The sequence below is a fragment of the Entelurus aequoreus genome, linkage group LG02 (genome assembly GCF_033978785.1).
Source record: "Entelurus aequoreus isolate RoL-2023_Sb linkage group LG02, RoL_Eaeq_v1.1, whole genome shotgun sequence".
NCBI lineage: Eukaryota > Metazoa > Chordata > Actinopteri > Syngnathiformes > Syngnathidae > Entelurus > Entelurus aequoreus.
The window spans coordinates 81,929,302-81,947,230 of record NC_084732.1 but is presented as its reverse complement, the minus strand read 5'-3'; the positions used below and the strand labels follow the sequence as shown (position 1 = coordinate 81,947,230).

General features: G+C 37.5%; 1 protein-coding gene across 1 annotated transcript in view; it reads left to right on the top strand.

The window, feature by feature from the left end:
* The window catches only part of LOC133642384 (protein kinase C-binding protein NELL1-like), a 474,421-nt gene that overhangs the window by 96,936 nt on the left and 359,556 nt on the right, over positions 1 to 17,929 (top strand). The window contains exons 4-5 of the mRNA XM_062036542.1: positions 2,866 to 2,938; positions 5,054 to 5,136. Of these exons, the coding sequence (XP_061892526.1) occupies positions 2,866 to 2,938; positions 5,054 to 5,136 (156 nt within the window). The remainder of the gene's footprint in view (positions 1 to 2,865; positions 2,939 to 5,053; positions 5,137 to 17,929) is intronic.

Below are 17,929 nucleotides of genomic sequence, written 5' to 3'. Positions count from 1 at the left end.
TTCTTGATAATGTACAATCCTGGTTATTTGAGGGACGTGATGACCGTTTCATTTGCGTTGGTTTTCAGTAATGCAAGGCAGAAAGTTTTCAAGTGTCGTTGACAGTAAGGCTTTAGACTTAGACTTAGACAAACTTTATTGATCCACAGGGGAAATTGTTCCACACAGTAGCTCAGTTTCTAAGGATCGAAAGGGTAATGTTAGAAAGGTTAATGCAGAAGTAAACTAAAAATGTACCATAGTAGCAATATAAAATATAACATATATGTAATATTTACATATTATATATACAGTATATAATGTATACTGATATATTATATTTTTATATGATATATATACATTATATAACAAATCCCAATTACCATGTACAATATTACAGTATATGTAACAGCTGCAGCAAAAAAAAAAACGCAGCATAAATAGAGAGTGGATCCTGCAGAAAATAGACTTTATAAACAAAGAGAGGTAGCTAACGTAGAACATTTACACATTTAGAATAGAATAGAATTTTAATTGGCATGTTTTATGTTGTTTTTCCGATACAATCCGTAGAATTGATGTGCTTTCTAGTCAGGGTCAGACAGGCTCCGTATAGTACAAATTCCTGCTGCCTCGTTTGTGGCACCGAACATATTGTGTGTTCATTAAAATACCGGCCAAAGCAACAGGTGAAGATATTAGAACAAATGTCAAGAGAAATTCAACCTCTGAGCAGACATCTGCTGATAAATATCAAGCGAAGGTATATGGTTTTATATTTTCATGCAATACATGGGCTTAGCACCAAATTCTGGGCCCCCATACAAAAAAATCCTAAGGGGCCCCGCCATCCCACCCTAAACCCAAAGTTGCCATCCCCACACACTTACATTTGATATGTTTACATGCACTAAAAACACATTGCAGGGGTTTGGTTGAGACCAGCGTTTTAAAACGGAGGAAAAAACCTTGATTATATTTTTGACTTTCTAAAGTTGGGATTAACATACTTAGACTTAGACTTAGACAAAATGTATTGATCCACAACGGAAATTGTTCCATACAGTAGCTCAGTTACAAAGGGTGGAAAGGGTAAGAATGAAAAGCATAATGCAGGTATAAAGTAGACAAAAAATGTACCACATTAGCAATATAAAATATAAAATATATGTAATATTTACATACATATACAGTATATTTACATACATATACAGTATATTATTATAGTATTATTATATTATATTACATTAATATGAGTAGCTCAGTTACAAAGGATGGATATATATATATATATATATATATATATATATATATATATATATATATATATATATATATATATATATATATATATATATATATATATATATATATATATATATATATATATATATATATATATATATATATATATATGAGTAGCTCAGTTACAAAGGATGGATATATATATATATATATATATATATATATATATATATATATATATATATATATATATATATATATATATATATATATATACCCTTACCCTTTCCATCCTTTGTAACTGAGCTACTGTATGGAACAATTTCCCTTGTGGATCAATAAGGTTTTTCTAAATTTAAGTCTAAGTATGTCAATCCCAACTTTAGAAAGTCAAAAACATAATGAAGGTTTTTACATCCGTTTTAAAACGCTGGCCTCAACCAAACCCCTGCAATTTGTTTTTAGTGCATGCAAATATCTACAGTTGGTCCCTAAATAATTTGTTGTTGTTGTTTTAAACCCAAAATGTGTTAGTTTGCAAGATAAAACTAATTTGATATAAAGTGGGTAGAACATGAATTGAAATAATCATGTAGCTTGTCATTATTCACTTAAATATAATTATAAATATGGCAGGTTTTCCTTAATTTAACGTGATTATCATCAGTGAATAGTACAAATCATAATAATACATAATTCGTACTATAATTATTATTAGTGCATCTTCTTACCTGTCTTTGAAAGAGAAGCTTATGACTACGTTGTCCCCACGGACTACAAAGGCGGACGCGCGCACATTTTCAGGACTTATGCAGATCCCAAATACACATCAGCAGGTACCAGAAGGTAAGAAAAGTTGGTTTCGCATAATATTGCAAAATAAAACGCCAGGTAATAATAGGTGCCATTTTGCGGTCCTTATACACGCACCATAATGTATGTTTAATGCGTCGACAATCCATCAAGCGGTGTGGCTTGATAGTTTACCGAAGTCGTACTAAAAACATTTTGACAGATTGTTGAGCGCCGTGTGTAATGATCTATATTTTAAATGGAACATTTAAAGTTTTTGGTGTTGTTTACTGCCATCATATTGCAGTCTACACGTATCTCTTATTTATGACTGCCATCTACTGTTCACACTTATCATTACACCATGTACCAAATAAAATTGCTTCGAGGTCATTAAGCACAACCAGAATTATGGCCTACATTAGGCACACCGGGTTATAAGGGGCACTGTCGATTTTTGAGAAAATGAAAGGATTTTAAGTGCGCCTTATAGTCCGAAAAATACGGTATGTGCAATGAGAGGCAAAAGTGAAACTCGTACATAACTTGATCATATGCTGCCAGACATAGGTGTGTTATATTGTTGCATTTCTTTAATCCCTTCATCCTTGTTCCAAAATGCTCGTGCTGTGTGTGAATGTTTGAACGTGAGCTTTGTTGACATATTTTTTAATCACATATTCAAAAGGCAAAAAATACAATCATCAAACTTTACAAAATACCAGCGAGCCCCCCACCCTGTGCTCCTGGGACCCCCGTACAACATCCCCATTTACCTTCCCACTTCCACGCCACTAATACAGTGTGAGAAAACTCTCGTTAATACGAAACTCTCGTTCTTTCCGCCAGGGCGTCATCCAGGATGTGAAGTTGATATTTGCTCCCAACGGCTACATCACCCAATGTCCAAACCTCAATCGCAGTAAGTATTAATAAGATCCAGAATGTTCTCAACCAAAATGAATACAACAATGTTGTATTTCTTTGTGCCTGTATAAAGTTGGACATTGGACAAATATGGTGCTCATTCTCCCCCCAATTTATTGTCTACAATGTTAACTTTCCTTTAAAGGCCTACTGAAATGAATTTTTTTTAATTTAAACGGGGATAGCAGATCCATTCTATGTGTCATACTTGATCATTTCGCGATATTGTCATATTTTTGCTGAAAGGATTTAGTAGAGAAAATCGACTATAAAGTTCGCAACTTTTGGTCGCTGATAAAAAAAAAGCCTTGCCTGTACCGGAAGTAGCGTGACGTCACAGGTTGAAAGGCTCCTCACATTTCCCCATTGTTTACACCAGCAGCGAGAGCGATTCGGACCGAGAAAGCAACGATTACCCCATTAATTTGAGCGAGGATGAAAGATTTGTGGATGAGGAACGTGAGAGTGAAGGACTAGAGTGCAGTGCAGGACATATCTTTTTTCGCTCTGACCGTAACTTAGGTACAAGCTGGCTCATTGGATTCCACACTTTCTCCTTTTTCTATTGTGGATCACGGATTTGTATTTTAAACCACCTCGGATACTATATCCTCTTGAAAATGAGAGTCGAGAACGCGAAATGGACATTCACAGTGACTTTTATCTCCACGACAATACATCGGCGAAGCACTTTAGCTACGGAGCTAATGTGATAGCATCGGGCTTAACTGCAGATTGAAACAAAAGAAATAAACCCCTGACTGGAAGGATAGACAGAAAATCAACAATACTATTAAACCATGGACCTGTAACTACACGGTTAATGCTTTCCAGCCTGGCGAAGCTTAACAATGCTGTTGCTAACGACGCCATTGAAGCTAACTTAGCTACGGGACCTCACAGAGCTATGCTAAAAACATTATCTCTCCACGTACCCCAGCCAGCCCTCATCTGGTCATCAACACCCATGCTCACCTGCGTTCCAGCGATCGACGGAGCGACGAAGGACTTCACCCGATCATCAATGCGGTCGGTGGCTAGCGTCGGATAGCGTGTCTGCTGTCCAAGTCAAAGTTCTCCTGGTTGTGTTGCTGCAGCCAGCCGCTAATACACCGATCCCACCTACAGCTTTCTTCTTTGCAGTCTTCATTGTTCATTAAACAAATTGCAAAAGATTCACCAACACAGCTGTCCAGAATACTGTGGAATTTTGCGATGAAAACAGAGCTTTTTGTATTGGATACAATGTGTCCGAATACTTCCGTTTCAACCATTGACGTCACGAACATACGTCATCATACATAGATGTTTTCAACTGGAAGTTTCGCGGGAAATTTAAAATTGCACTTTATAAGTTAACCCGGCCGTATTGGCATGTGTTGCAATGTTAAGATTTCATCATTGATATATAAACTATCAGACTGCGTGGTCGGTAGTAGTGGGTTTCAGTAGGCTTTTAATTCAGTATTTCTTAACCATAGGGCCAGTTGAAATACGCTTTTCCACCACGTGTGTCAGTAATGACAATATTAAACAAACAGAAGAAGTCTGGAGCTATAGTCGGAGTGAAGTTTCTTAACCACACACATTATGACTAAAGTGGTGAATCTGTGTTTTAATTTGATTTATCCGTTTAGTTAAGAAACATTTAGATTACTATTTTCATTTATTTAATTTAGCACAACATAATTGTATGTAAATTATTATTGGTTATTTATTTACGAGTCCCTTCTTATGCCGTATAACGAAAATGAAATGAATCAACCTGATCTTAGCCTTAGGTTTATTGAATATGATTAAAATCAAAAGTAAGATTATAAATTCAGTGTTAATATTTCACAGAGTTCCCGGGCCCCTCTGTAGTGGAAAAAGTTGGGCCCCGAAGTCAAAAAGGTTCCTAAACCCCTGCTTTCATTCAAATTATTTTATATTAAGCTAATACCTAGCACAAACCTACACAAAATGATTGAGGCTTGTTTTGTTCACCATTGATTTGTGTCCTAAGTGACCCCGTCAGATGTATGGTTTCTCTCTCCCATCTGGAATAAAAAACTGTTTTTTCCCCTCCTACATTTCTTCTGTTTATGCATTTTTTTTTCTCTTCTTTCAGCCTGCCCAACCTGTAGCGACTTCCTGAGCTTAGTGCAGGGCATTATGGACCTGCAGGACTTACTCGCCAAGATGACCCTGAAGGTAAGAAAAGGGTCCTGCCAAGAGAAATATCACGTAGACCTCAACAGACTGTGTTGAATAGATGTACGGCTCGCTTTATTGTCATTCAATCCATATCCTGTACTGTACATATAGACATAGCGGACCAAAATCGCGATTCCGCCACCTCGGCAAATAAAACATTGAATCTACTCAAGGTTTGCGTGTATTAAAACCGTGCAAACTTGATAGCACACGCAAAAATGATCCACTAAACTTGTGCGCAGAGGATTGTGTGAGCAAAATCCATATAGAGACTGTCTTGATGAAATTGCAGAATATATGCTAATCATCAGAACGCCCACCATACTGGGAGGATAGGCAAATCTAACCATTCAGCATGCGCAATGTGATTAATCAGGACTAAAACTGTTCTGCGGCCGCTGCTTTGCGCCTTTATTTTGTAGGTCAAGAAAGGACAAGCAGAAAGGGCTGCGAGAAAAGAAGCGCTTGCGCTGCAGCTCTTTTAGGATTAAAAATAGACACTTTTTTTAGCAATATCATTTTATAATTTTATAAGCTCCTCGATGACTTAAAAGGCTAATTAAAAGCGATTCAATTGATGGGTTTTGGTGCCTACTGGGGTTTTTTAAATTACATTGTTTTTTCCATTTGTAAAAATTTATTGGATTATGCATTTTGTTGCACCTGGAATAATCATAATCATAATAATCTGGCAACCTTGTCCACCATTGCACTTTGTATGCAAAGGAAAACTGTCCAAATGGTCCTGAGGCTACCTGAACTCATTACTTTGGAGGAATTTCAGGCTATTTTAAAAGATCAATAAATTGTTTTTTTGGCACTGTACATCTATTGAGCAATATCATTTTATAATTTTATAAGCTGTTGGATGATTTAAGAGGCTAATTAAAACCAATTCAATTGATGCGTTTTGATGCCTACTGGTGTTTTTTTAAATGGCATTGTTTTTTTCATTTGTAAAAACTTATTGGATTATGCATTTTCTTGCACCTGGAATAATCATAATCATAATAATCTGGCAACCTTGTCCACCATTGCACTTTGTATGCAAAGGAAAACTGTCCAAATGGTCCTGAGGCTACCTGAACTCATTACTTTGGGGGCATTTCAGGCCATTTTAAAAGATCAATAAGTTGTTTTTTTTGGCACTGTACATCTATTGAGCAATATCATTTTATAATTTTATAAGCTGTTGGATGATTTAAGAGGCTAATTAAAACCAATTCAATTGATGCGTTTTGGTGCCTACTGGTGTTTTTTTAAATGACATTGTTTTTTTCATTTGTAAAAATTTAATGGATTATGCATTTTCTTGCACCTGGAATAATCATAATCACAATAATCTGGCAACCTTGTCCACCATTGCACTTTGTATGCAAAGGAAAACTGTCCAAATGGTCCTGAGGCTACCTGAACTCATTACTTTGGGGGAATTTCAGGCCATTTTAAAAGATCGATAAGCAGTTTTTTTGGGGCACTGTACATCTATTTAGCAATATCATTTTATAATTTTATAAGCTGTTGGATGATTTAAGAGGCTAATTGAAAACAATTCAATTGATGCGTTTTGGTGCCTACTGGTGTTTTTTTGATTGACATTGGTTTTCCCATTTGTAAAAACTTATTGTACTATGCATTTTCCTTCACCTGAAATAATCATAATCATAATCATCTGGCAGCCTTGTCCACCATTGCACTTTGTATGCAAAGGAAAACTGTCCAAATGGTCCCGAGGCTACCTGAACTCATTACTTTGGAGGAATTTCAGGCCATTTTAAAAGATCAATAAGTTGTTTTTTTGGCACTGTACTTCTATTGAGCAATATCATTTTATAATTTTATAAGCTTCTGGATGACTTAAAAGGCTAATTAAAACCAATTCAATTGATGCGTTTTGGTGCCTACTGGTGTTTTTTTAAATGACATTGTTTTTTTCATTTGTAAAAACTTATTGGATTATGCATTTTCTTGCACCTGGAATAATCATAATCATAATAATCTGGCAACCTTGTCCACCATTGCACTTTGTATGCAAAGGAAAACTGTCCAAATGGTCCTGAGGCTACCTGAACTCATTACTTTGGGGGAATTTCAGGCCATTTTAAAAGATCGATAAGCAGTTTTTTTTGGGCACTGTACATCTATTGAGCAATATCATTTTATAATTTTATAAACTGTTGGATGATTTAAGAGGCTAATTGAAAACAATTCAATTGATGCGTTTTGGTGCCTACTGGTGTTTTTTTGATTGACATTGGTTTTCCCATTTGTAAAAACTTATTGTATTATGCATTTTCCTTCACCTGAAATAATCATAATCATAATCATCTGGCAGCCTTGTCCACCATTGCACTTTGTATGCAAAGGAAAACTGTCCAAATGGTCCTGAGGCTACCTGAACTCATTACTTTGGGGGAATTTCAGGCCATTTTAAAAGATCAATAAGCTGTTTTTTTGGCATTGTACATCTATTGAGCAATATCATTTTATAATTTTATAAGCTCCTGGATGACTTAAGAGGCTAATTAAAACCGATTCAATTGATGCGTTTTGGTGCCTACTGGTGTTTTTTTTAAATGACATTGTTTTTTCCATTTGTAAAAACTTATTGGATTATGCATTTTCTTGCACCTGGAATAATCATAATCATAATAATCTGGCAACCTTGTCCACCATTGCACTTTGTATGCAAAGGAAAACTGTCCAAACGGTCCTGAGGCTACCTGAAATCATTACTTTGGGGGAATTTCAGGCCATTTTAAAAGATCAATAAGCTGATTCTTTTTGGCACTGTACATCTATTTAGCAATATAATTTTATAATTTTATAAGCTGCTGGATGATTTAAGAGGTTAATTGAAATCAATTCAATTGATGCGTTTTGGTGCTTACTGGTGTTTTTTTAAATGACGTAAGTGTTTCCATTTGTTAAAACTTATTGGATTATGCATTTTCTCATGCCTGGAATAATTGCATGGTTGTGGCAACCTTGTCCACCATTGCACTTTGTATGCAAAGGCAAATTGTCCATCTTTGTCAGTTAGTAGATTTTCTCAATGGATGTTTTTTTATTTCTAAATCACTTTTTGGTCTGGTTCCCCCTTATTTATGTTTTGTTTATGTGTACAGACTCCAGTCACTACAGTTTGCGGTCACCGGACATTCCTGATGTGTTGATTCCTAGAGCCAACACAAGTCTTGGTAAAAAAAAAAAAAAGCCTTCAGATGTGCTTCTCCAAGGTCAGGGAATGAATTACAAAAGGTCCTGAGGCTACCGGAACTCATTACTTTGGGGGAATTTCAGGCCATTTTAAAAGATCGAGAAGCTGTTTCCATTTGGCACTCTACATCTATTTAGCAATATCATTTTATAATTTTATACGCTGCTGGATGACTTAAGAGGCTAATTAAAACAAATGCAGTTGATGCGTTTTGGTGCTTCCTGGTGTTTTTTAAAGGACATTTGTTTTTCCATTTGTAAAAACATATTGGATTATGTATTAATTACATGGTTGTGGCAACCTTGTCCACCGTTGCACTCTGTATGCAAAGGCAAATTGTCAATCTTGGTAATTTTGAAGATTTTCTCAATGGATGTTTTTTTTATTTTTAAATCACTTTTTGGTCTAGTTCCCCCTTATTTATGTTTTGTTTATGTGTATAGACTCCAGTCACTACAGTTTGCGGTTTCTATTTGGCACTGTACATCTTTTAAAATTTTTCTTTAATTGAATCTTTTTTTTTTTTTTTTTACATATTGTGTGTTTTATGTTAATGTTGTAAATCATTTGTGCTTTTAACTACAGTGTGTGACTGCTACCGTTTGTTGTTAATCTATGTATTGATGATAACTGTTTTTGCTGCCCTCTTGGCCAGGTCACTCTTGTCAAAGAGATGTTAACCTCAATGAGTTTTTTTTAACTGGTTAAATAAAGAAAAAATGAATTGAAATTGAAATACAGCACACACTCGCAAATTAGTGCCAGAATTACACTTTCATATCGCTAAAAAAGTGGCTTCCATTTGCAACGATGGCTGACCCAGAAGTAGAAACCCAAAGCAGAGACGAATAGGTGACAACAATTTTAATAGCAAAAAGCACACTCAAAAGGAGTGGAAAAACAACAGGACAGGAAAAAACTGGAAACAGTCAGCTGTCTGTGGAGTCAAAAAGAAGACAGGAAGACAAGTCAAGCGAGTAGAAAACATTCTCGGTAGGAGGAATTGAGTATAGACCAGGGGTCACCAACGCGGTGCCCGCGGGCACCAGGTAGCCCGTAAGGACCAGATGAGTAGCCCGCTGGCCTGTTCTAAAAATAGCTCAAATAGCAGCACTTACCAGTGAGCTGCCTCTATTTTTTAAATTGTATTTATTTACTAGCAAGCTGGTCTCGCTTTGCCCGACATTTTTAATTCTAAGAGAGACAAAACTCAAATAGAATTTGAAAATCCAAGAAAATATTTTAAAGACTTGGTCTTCACTTGTTTAAATAAATTCATTAATTATTTTACTTTGCTTCTTATAACTTTCAGAAAGACAATTTTAGAGAAAAAATACAACCTTAAAAATGATTTTAGGATTTTTAAACACATATACCTTTTTACCTTTTAAATTCCTTCCTCTTCTTTCCTGACAATTTAAATCAATGTTCAAGTAAATTTTTTTTTTTTATTGTAAAGAATAATAAATACATTTTAATTTAATTCTTCATTTTAGCTTCTGTTTTTTCGACAAAGAATATTTGTGAAATATTTCTTCAAACTTATTATGTTTAAAATTAAATCTAGAAAATCTGTAGAATCAAATTTAAATCTTATTTCAAAGTCTTTTGAATTTCTTTTAAAATTTTTGTTCTGGAAAATCTAGAAGAAATATTGATTTGTCTTTGTTAGAAATATAGCTTGGTCCAATTTGTTATATATTCTAACAAAGTGCAGATTGGATTTTAACCTATTTAAAACTTGTCATCAAAATTCTAAAATTAATTTTAATCAGGAAAAATTACTAATGATGTTCCATAAATTCTTTTTTTAATTTTTTCAAAAAGATTCGAATTAGCTAGTTTTTCTCTTCTTTTTTTCGGTTGAATTTTGAATTTTAAAGAGTCGAAATTGAAGATAAACTATGTTTCAAAATTTAATTTTCATTTTTTTCGTGTTTTCTCGTCTTTTAAACCGTTCAATTAAGTGTAAATATCATTAATTATTAATAATAACATAGAGTTAAAGGTAAATTGAGCAAATTGGCTATTTCTGGCAATTTATTTAAGTGCGTATCAAACTGGTAGCCCTTCGCATTAATCACTACCCAAGAAGTAGCTCTTGGTTTCAAAAAGGTTGGTGACCCCTGGTATAGACAATCATCTGACTGGCACAAAGGCTTAAGAATGTCTGATTGCAACATGAATTCGGGTGTGTGTGAGAACTCCATAACCAGGTACTGCATTAGAAAGCAAACAGGCGGTAGCAGCGGAGAAAAGTATGCAACACACCACTGTACATGCACTGCAGGACTGCTTCTAAAATGCCCATAAAAAGTGGCACATGTCTGATGCGTGTTTCAAATCATAGCAAAGCGCCACAGGTAGGAGCATGTGAACATGAATGTGCAGTAAACCAGTGTCTGCATGGTGAAAGCCGTGAAAAACATGCACAAACCTCATTTAAATACGGCGGTCTGCACCACTTATCAATTACAACACGCCCAATAATAATACACGCAGTATTATAGTTTGCACACGTTGTTTAGCGGGTGGTTTTTGGCTTCTATTTGCAATGGTAGCTGACCCAGAAAGAGAAACCCGAAGCAGAGACGAATAGGTGACAACAATTTTATTAACAAAAAGCACACTCAAAAGGAGTGGAGAAACAACAGGACAGAAAAAGATGGAAACACTGCAGGACTGCTTCTAAAATGCCCATAAAAAGTGGCACATGTCGGCTGCATGTTTCAAGTCATAGCAAAACGCCACAGATTGTGCAGTAAACCAGTGTCTCCATGGTGAAAGCCGTGAAATACGTGCACAAACCTCATTTAAATAGGGCAGTGTGCACCACTTATCAATTATAACACGCCCAATAATACAAACCCCGTTTCCATATGAGTTGGGAAATTGTGTTGGATGTAAATATAGACGGAATACAATGATTTGCAAATCATATTCAACCCATATTCAGTTGAATATGCTACAAAGACAACATATTTGATGTTCAAACTGATTTTTTTTTGCAAATAATCATTAACTTTAGAATTTGATGCCATCAACACGTGACAAAGAAGTTGGGAAAGGTGGCAATAAAAACTGATAAAGTTGAGGAATGCTCATCAAACACTTATTTGGAACATCCCACAGGTGAACAGGCAAATTGGGAACAGGTGGGTGCCATGATTGGGTATAAAAGTAGATTCCATGAAATGCTCAGTCATTCACAAACAAGGATGGGGCGAGGGTCACCACTTTGTCAACAAATGCGGGAGCAAATTGTTGAACAGTTTAAGAAAAACCTTTCTCAACCAGCTATTGCAAGGAATTTAGGGATTTCACCATCTACGGTCCGTAATATCATCAAAGGGTTCAGAGAAATCACTGCACGTAAGCAGCTAAGCCCGTGACCTTCGATCCCTCAGGCTGTACTGCATCAACAAGCGACATCAGTGTGTAAAGGATATCACCACATGGGCTCAGGAACACTTCAGAAACCCACTGTCAGTAACTACAGTTGGTCGCTACATCTGTAAGTGCAAGTTAAAACTCTCCTATGCAAGGCGAAAACCGTTTATCAACAACACCCAAAAACGCCATCGGCTTCGCTGGGCCTGAGCTCATCTAAGATGGACTGATACAAAGTGGAAAAGTGTTCTGTGGTCGGACGAGTCCACATTTCAAATTGTTTTTGTAAACTGTGGACGTCGTGTCCTCCGGACCAAAGAGGAAAAGAACCATCCGGATTGTTATAGGCGCAAAGTTGAAAAGCCAGCATCTGTGATGGTATGGGGGTGTATTAGTGCCCAAGACATGGGTAACTTACACATCTGTGAAGGCGCCATTAATGCTGAAAGGTACATACAGGTTTTGGAGCAACATATGTTGCCATCCAAGCAACGTTACCTTGGACGCCCCTGCTTATTTCAGCAAGACAATGCCAAGCCACGTGTTACATCACTGTGGCTTCATAGTAAAATAGTGCGGGTACTAGACTGGCCTGCCTGTAGTCCAGACCTGTCTTCCATTGAAAAGCCTAAAATACCACAATGGAGACTCCGGACTGTTGACCAATTTAAGCTGTACATCAAGCAAGATTGGGAAAGAATTCCAACTGAAAAGCTTCAAAAATGTGTCTCCTCAGTTCCCAAACATTTACTGAGTGTTGTTAAAAGGAAAGGCCATGTAACACAGTGGTGAACATGCCCTTTCCCAACTACTTTGGCACGTGTTGCAGCCATGAAATTCTAAGTTAATTATCATTTGCAAAAAAAAAAAAATAAGTTTATGAGTTTGAACATCAAATATGTTGTCTTTGTAGTGCATTAAATTGAATATGGGTTGAAAAGGATTTGCAAATCATTGTATTCCGTTTATATTTACACCTAACACAATTTCCCAACTCATATGGAAACTGGGTTTGTAGTACTCGCAGTATTATAGTTTGTTATAGTTTGCACACGTTGTTTTGCGGGTGGTTTTTGGATATTAGTAAATCACACATTTAGTGTTGTCAACGCCAACTCAAAAAATATTTCCTCATGGATGTGTACTGTAATACTATTTACGCTGATTAGCATATGGGCAAGTGAAGCAGCAGTCGTGTGGAGCATCCTAGATTCTGTAAATTCAAATGTTATTCAAAATGACAAACATTGCCATCCTGCTGTGTGGCTACTTTCCCCTTGTACGTTTATATACACAAACACATTTCCACCTGACTTGTTCATACAAATCACAGCAGGGAGGCTGTGATGTCTTCTTGCCTTTTAGTGTTGGGACTAGAGGAGTTCAGCAAGGGGTGAATAATTTCTTAAATGAATATGGAGGGAATATGACGGAGCGATGAGGTGACTGAATTATCATTAATGTATGCTGATTCCCTTGATATTTACTGTAGGTTCACTCTGCAGGTGGTCGTGAATTTTTTGCCCATTTTTGTGACTAGGGATGGGTACCAAATTCAGTATTTGTATAGGTACCAACCACATCCCCTTGGTACTACATACTACGTATGCTGTTTTCTGGATTTGAACATAATGTCTATTTTCAGTTGGAAACACAAGCAACTGTTACAAAACCCAAAACCAGTGAAGTTCTTGCTTGATCCAGGGTCTCCGGGGGTTTCTTATTGATCCACACCTTTTCAATGGGAGACAGGTCTGGACGACAGGCAGGCCAGTCTAGTACCCGCACTCTTTTACCATGAAGCCACACTGTTGTAACACGTGGCTTGGCATTGTCTTGCTGAAATAAGCAGGGGCGGCCATGATAACGTTGCTTGGATGGCAACATACGTTGCTCCAAAACCTGTATGTACCTTTCAGCATTAATGGCGCCTTCACAGATGTGTAAGTTACCCATGTCTTGGGCACTAATACACCCCCATACCATCACAGATGCTGGCTTTTACACTTTGCGCCTAGAACAATCCGGATGGTTCTTTTCCTCTTTGGTCCGGAGGACACGACGTCCACAGTTTCCAAAAACAATTTGAAATGTGGACTCGTCAGACCACAGAACACTTTTCCACTTTGTATCAGTCCATCTTAGATGAGCTCAGGCCCAGCGAAGCCGACGGCGTTTCTGGGTGTTGTTGATAAACGGTTTTCGCCTTGCAAAGGAGAGTTTTAACTTGCACTTACAGATGTAGCGACCAACTGTAGTTACTGACAGTGGGTTTCTGAAGTGTTCCTGAGCCCATGTGGTGATATCCTTTACACACTGATGTCGCTTGTTGATGCAGTACAGCCTGAGGGATCGAATGTCACGGGCTTAGCTGCTTACGTGCAGTGATTTCTCCAGATTCTCTGCACCCTTTGATGATATTACGGACCGTAGATGGTGAAATCCCTAAATTCCTTGCAATAGCTGGTTGATAAAGTTTTTTCTTAAACTGTTCAACAATTTGCTCCCGCATTTGTTGACAAAGTGGTGACCCTCGCCCCATCCTTGTTTGTGAATGACTGAGCATTTCACGGAATCTACTTTTATACCCAATCATGGCACCCACCTGTTCCCAATTTGCCTGTTCACCTGTGGGATGTTCCAAATAAGTGTTTGATGAGCATTCCTCAACTTTATCAGTATTTATTGCCACCTTTCCCAACTTCTTTGTCACGTGTCGCTGGCATCAAATTCTAAAGTTAATGATTATTTGCAAAAAAAAATTTGTGATCAGTTTGAACATCAAATATGTTGTCTTTGTAGCATATTCAACTGAATATGGGTTGAAAATGATTTGCAAATCATTGTATTCCGTTTATATTTACATCTAACACAATTTCCCAAATCATATGGAAACGGGGTTTGTACAATATCTGGGTGTTTTTTCTAATAATGTCTATACTGTAAACCTTGAGTTGTTAAAGTTCAAGGGCACCTCTCTCCTCATGTGTGCATGTGAGTGTGTATGAGTGGATGTGTGCCTGTATGAAGGCTTTGCGTGAGCAAAGTGCGACTGTTAAATGTGATTTTAACTGTAAAATTCAATAAAATATACTTGCAAAAAACAAAAAAGCAACTGAGATATTCTTGATTGCTAAAACAAAGTAGATGCGGGAAATATCGCTCAAAGGAAGACATGAAACTGCTACAGGAAAATACCAAAAGAAGGGAAAAAGCCACCAAAATAGGAGCGCAAGACAAGACCTAAAACACTACATACAGGAAAACAGCAAAAAACTCCAAATAAGTCACGGCGTGATGTGACAGGTCGTGACAGTACACCTACTTTGAGACAAGAGCTATATTGATGCATGCTTGGTTATGCTTTAAAGGTCTACTGAAATGATTTTTTTTTATTTAAACGGGGATAGCAGATCTATTCTATGTGTCATACTTGATCATTTCGCGATATTGCCATATTTTTGCTGAAAGGATTTAGTATAGAACAACGACGATAAAGATTGCAACTTTTGGTATCTGATAAAAAAAAAGGCTTGCCCCTACCGGAAGTAGCGTGACGTAGTCAGTTGAACATATACGCAAAGTTCCCTATTGTTTACAATGATGGCCGCATGAAGTGAGAGAGATTCGGACCGAGAAAGCGACAATTTCCCCATTAATTTGAGCGAGGATGAAAGATTTGTGGATGAGTAAAGTGCAAGTGAAGGACTAGTGGGGAGTTGAAGCTATTCAGATAGGGAAGATGCTGTGAGAGCCGGGGGTGACCTGATATTCAGCTGGGAATGACTACAACAGTAAATAAACACAAGACATATATATACTCTATTAGCCACAACACAACCAGGCTTATATTTAATATGCCACAAATTAATCCTGCATAAAAACACCTGCGTGTTTGTTATGCTAGCTCCTAGCTCCTATGCTAGCTCCTAGCTCCATAGAACACGCCAATACAATTCAAACACCTGATCAACACACACAATCACTCAGCCCAAAAGACCGTTCACCTAACCCAAGGTTCATAAAGCTTATATATTTAAAAAAAGTTACGTACTTACGCAAAAAAAAGTTGCGCACATACGGTCAAGCGATCAAATGTTTAGAAGCCAAAGCTGCATACTCACAGTAGCACGTCTGCGTCTTTGTCATCCAAATCAAAGTAATCCTGGTAAGAGTCTGTGTTGTCCCAGTTCTCTACAGGCGTCTGTGTATCGAAGTCAAAAGTCCTCCTGGTTAGAGTCTCTGTTATCCGAGTTCTTCCATCTTGACTGCATCTTTCGGGAATGTAAACAAAGAAGCGCCGGCTGTGTACTGTTGTTGCTGACTACGTTCGAAAAATACGTCCATTTCGCACCGACAACTTTCTTCTTTGCTTGCTCAGCTTCCTTCTCCATAATGCAATGAACATGATTGCAACAGATTCACGAACACAGATGTCCAGAATACTGTGGAATTATGAAATGAAAACAGAGCTTTTTCGTATTGGCTTCAATGTGGAAGGCATACCCGTGTTCGCCGGTCTACGTCACGCGCATACGTCATCCTCAGAGGCGTTTCGAACCGGAAGTTTAGCGGAAAATTTAAAATGTCACTTTATAAGTTAACCCGGTCGTATTGGCATGTGTTATAATGTTAAGATTTCATCATTGATATATAAACTATCAGACTGCGTGGTCGGTAGTAGTGGGTTTCAGTAGGCCTTTAAAGTCATATCCAACATGTTGCAACAATGACTTTTTACTGTCAACTGAGTTTTGCTTTTTAATGATTTCTGCTGGTGGTGTGCATCCAGATTATTTTCAACGCAAAAAATGTGCCTAGGCTCAAAAAAGGTTGAAAAACACTGGCATATAGTACCAATAAGAGTACCGACAAATACCGATATCGATAAGGCTATCATATCGATAAAACCCCAACAACATACATCCAGACTCATGTATCAAACACTGCAGACACATCTATTAGCTTCTCACTCCTGTGATACTACGAGCAGTTGTTGCTCACGTTATGCAGGGAACCAATTCCCGTGCGATGCCCGGAGGCTTGACGCGTTGCCTTTGAAAGTGTGTGTTTCAAGCCTTTTGTTTAGGACTTTGACAGGGCTGCTTCTTAAAGCTCACAGCTCACACTGCCCTCCGGTAGCCAATCGGGACGCCTGTTAATGAAGTCGAATGCCTCCGCGACCCCTCCAATGTCTCTCTTTTTTTACTTAAAAGCTTCTATCATTTCATGGCGAATCTGGTCTTTCCTGACACTGTGGCCTGAGTCGGTCTCACAGGATCAGACGGGTCAGACTTCAGTTCTAATGTTTTTGTATTTATACCAGTCAGGACTCTGAATGTCTGCAAAAAAAATCAGTGTAGGTATTTTAATTTCGGGGAGTTGTAGTTTCCGAACCCCAAAACCAGTGAAGTTGGCACGTTGTGTAAATCGTAAATAAAAACAGAATACAATGATTTAAAAGTCCTTTTCAACCCATATATAAATGAATGGACTGGCAAAGACAGGATACTTAACGTTCAAACTGCAAAACGCTGTTATTTTTTGCAAATTTTAGCTCATTTGGAATTTCATGCCTGCAACATGTTTGAAAAAAGCTGGCAGAAGTGGCAAAAAAGACTGAGAAAGCTAAGGAATGCTCATCAAACACTTATTTGGAACATCCCACAGGTGAACAGGTGGATGCCATGATTGGGTATAAAAGCAGCGTCCATGAAATGCTCAGTCATTCACAAGCAAGGACGGGGCGAGGGTCACCACTTTGTGAACAAATGCGTGAGCAAATTGTTGAACAGTTTAATAACAACATTTCTCAACCAGCTATTGCAAGGAATTTAGGGATTTCACCATCTACGGTCCGTAATATCATCAAAAGGTTCAGAGAATCTGGATAAATCACTGCATGTAAGCGATGATGTTACGGACCTTCAATCCCTCAGGCGGTATTGCATCAAAAAGCGACATCAGTGTGTAAAGGATATCACCACATGGGCTCAGGAACACTTAAAAAAGTCAGTAACTACAGTTGGTCGCTACATCTGTAAGTGCAAGTTAAAACTCTCCTATGCAAGGCGAAAACCGTTTATCAACAACACCCAGAAACGCTGAGCCTGAGCTCATCTAAGATGGACTGATACAAAGTGGAAAAGTGTTCTGTGGTCTGACGAGTCCGCATTTCAA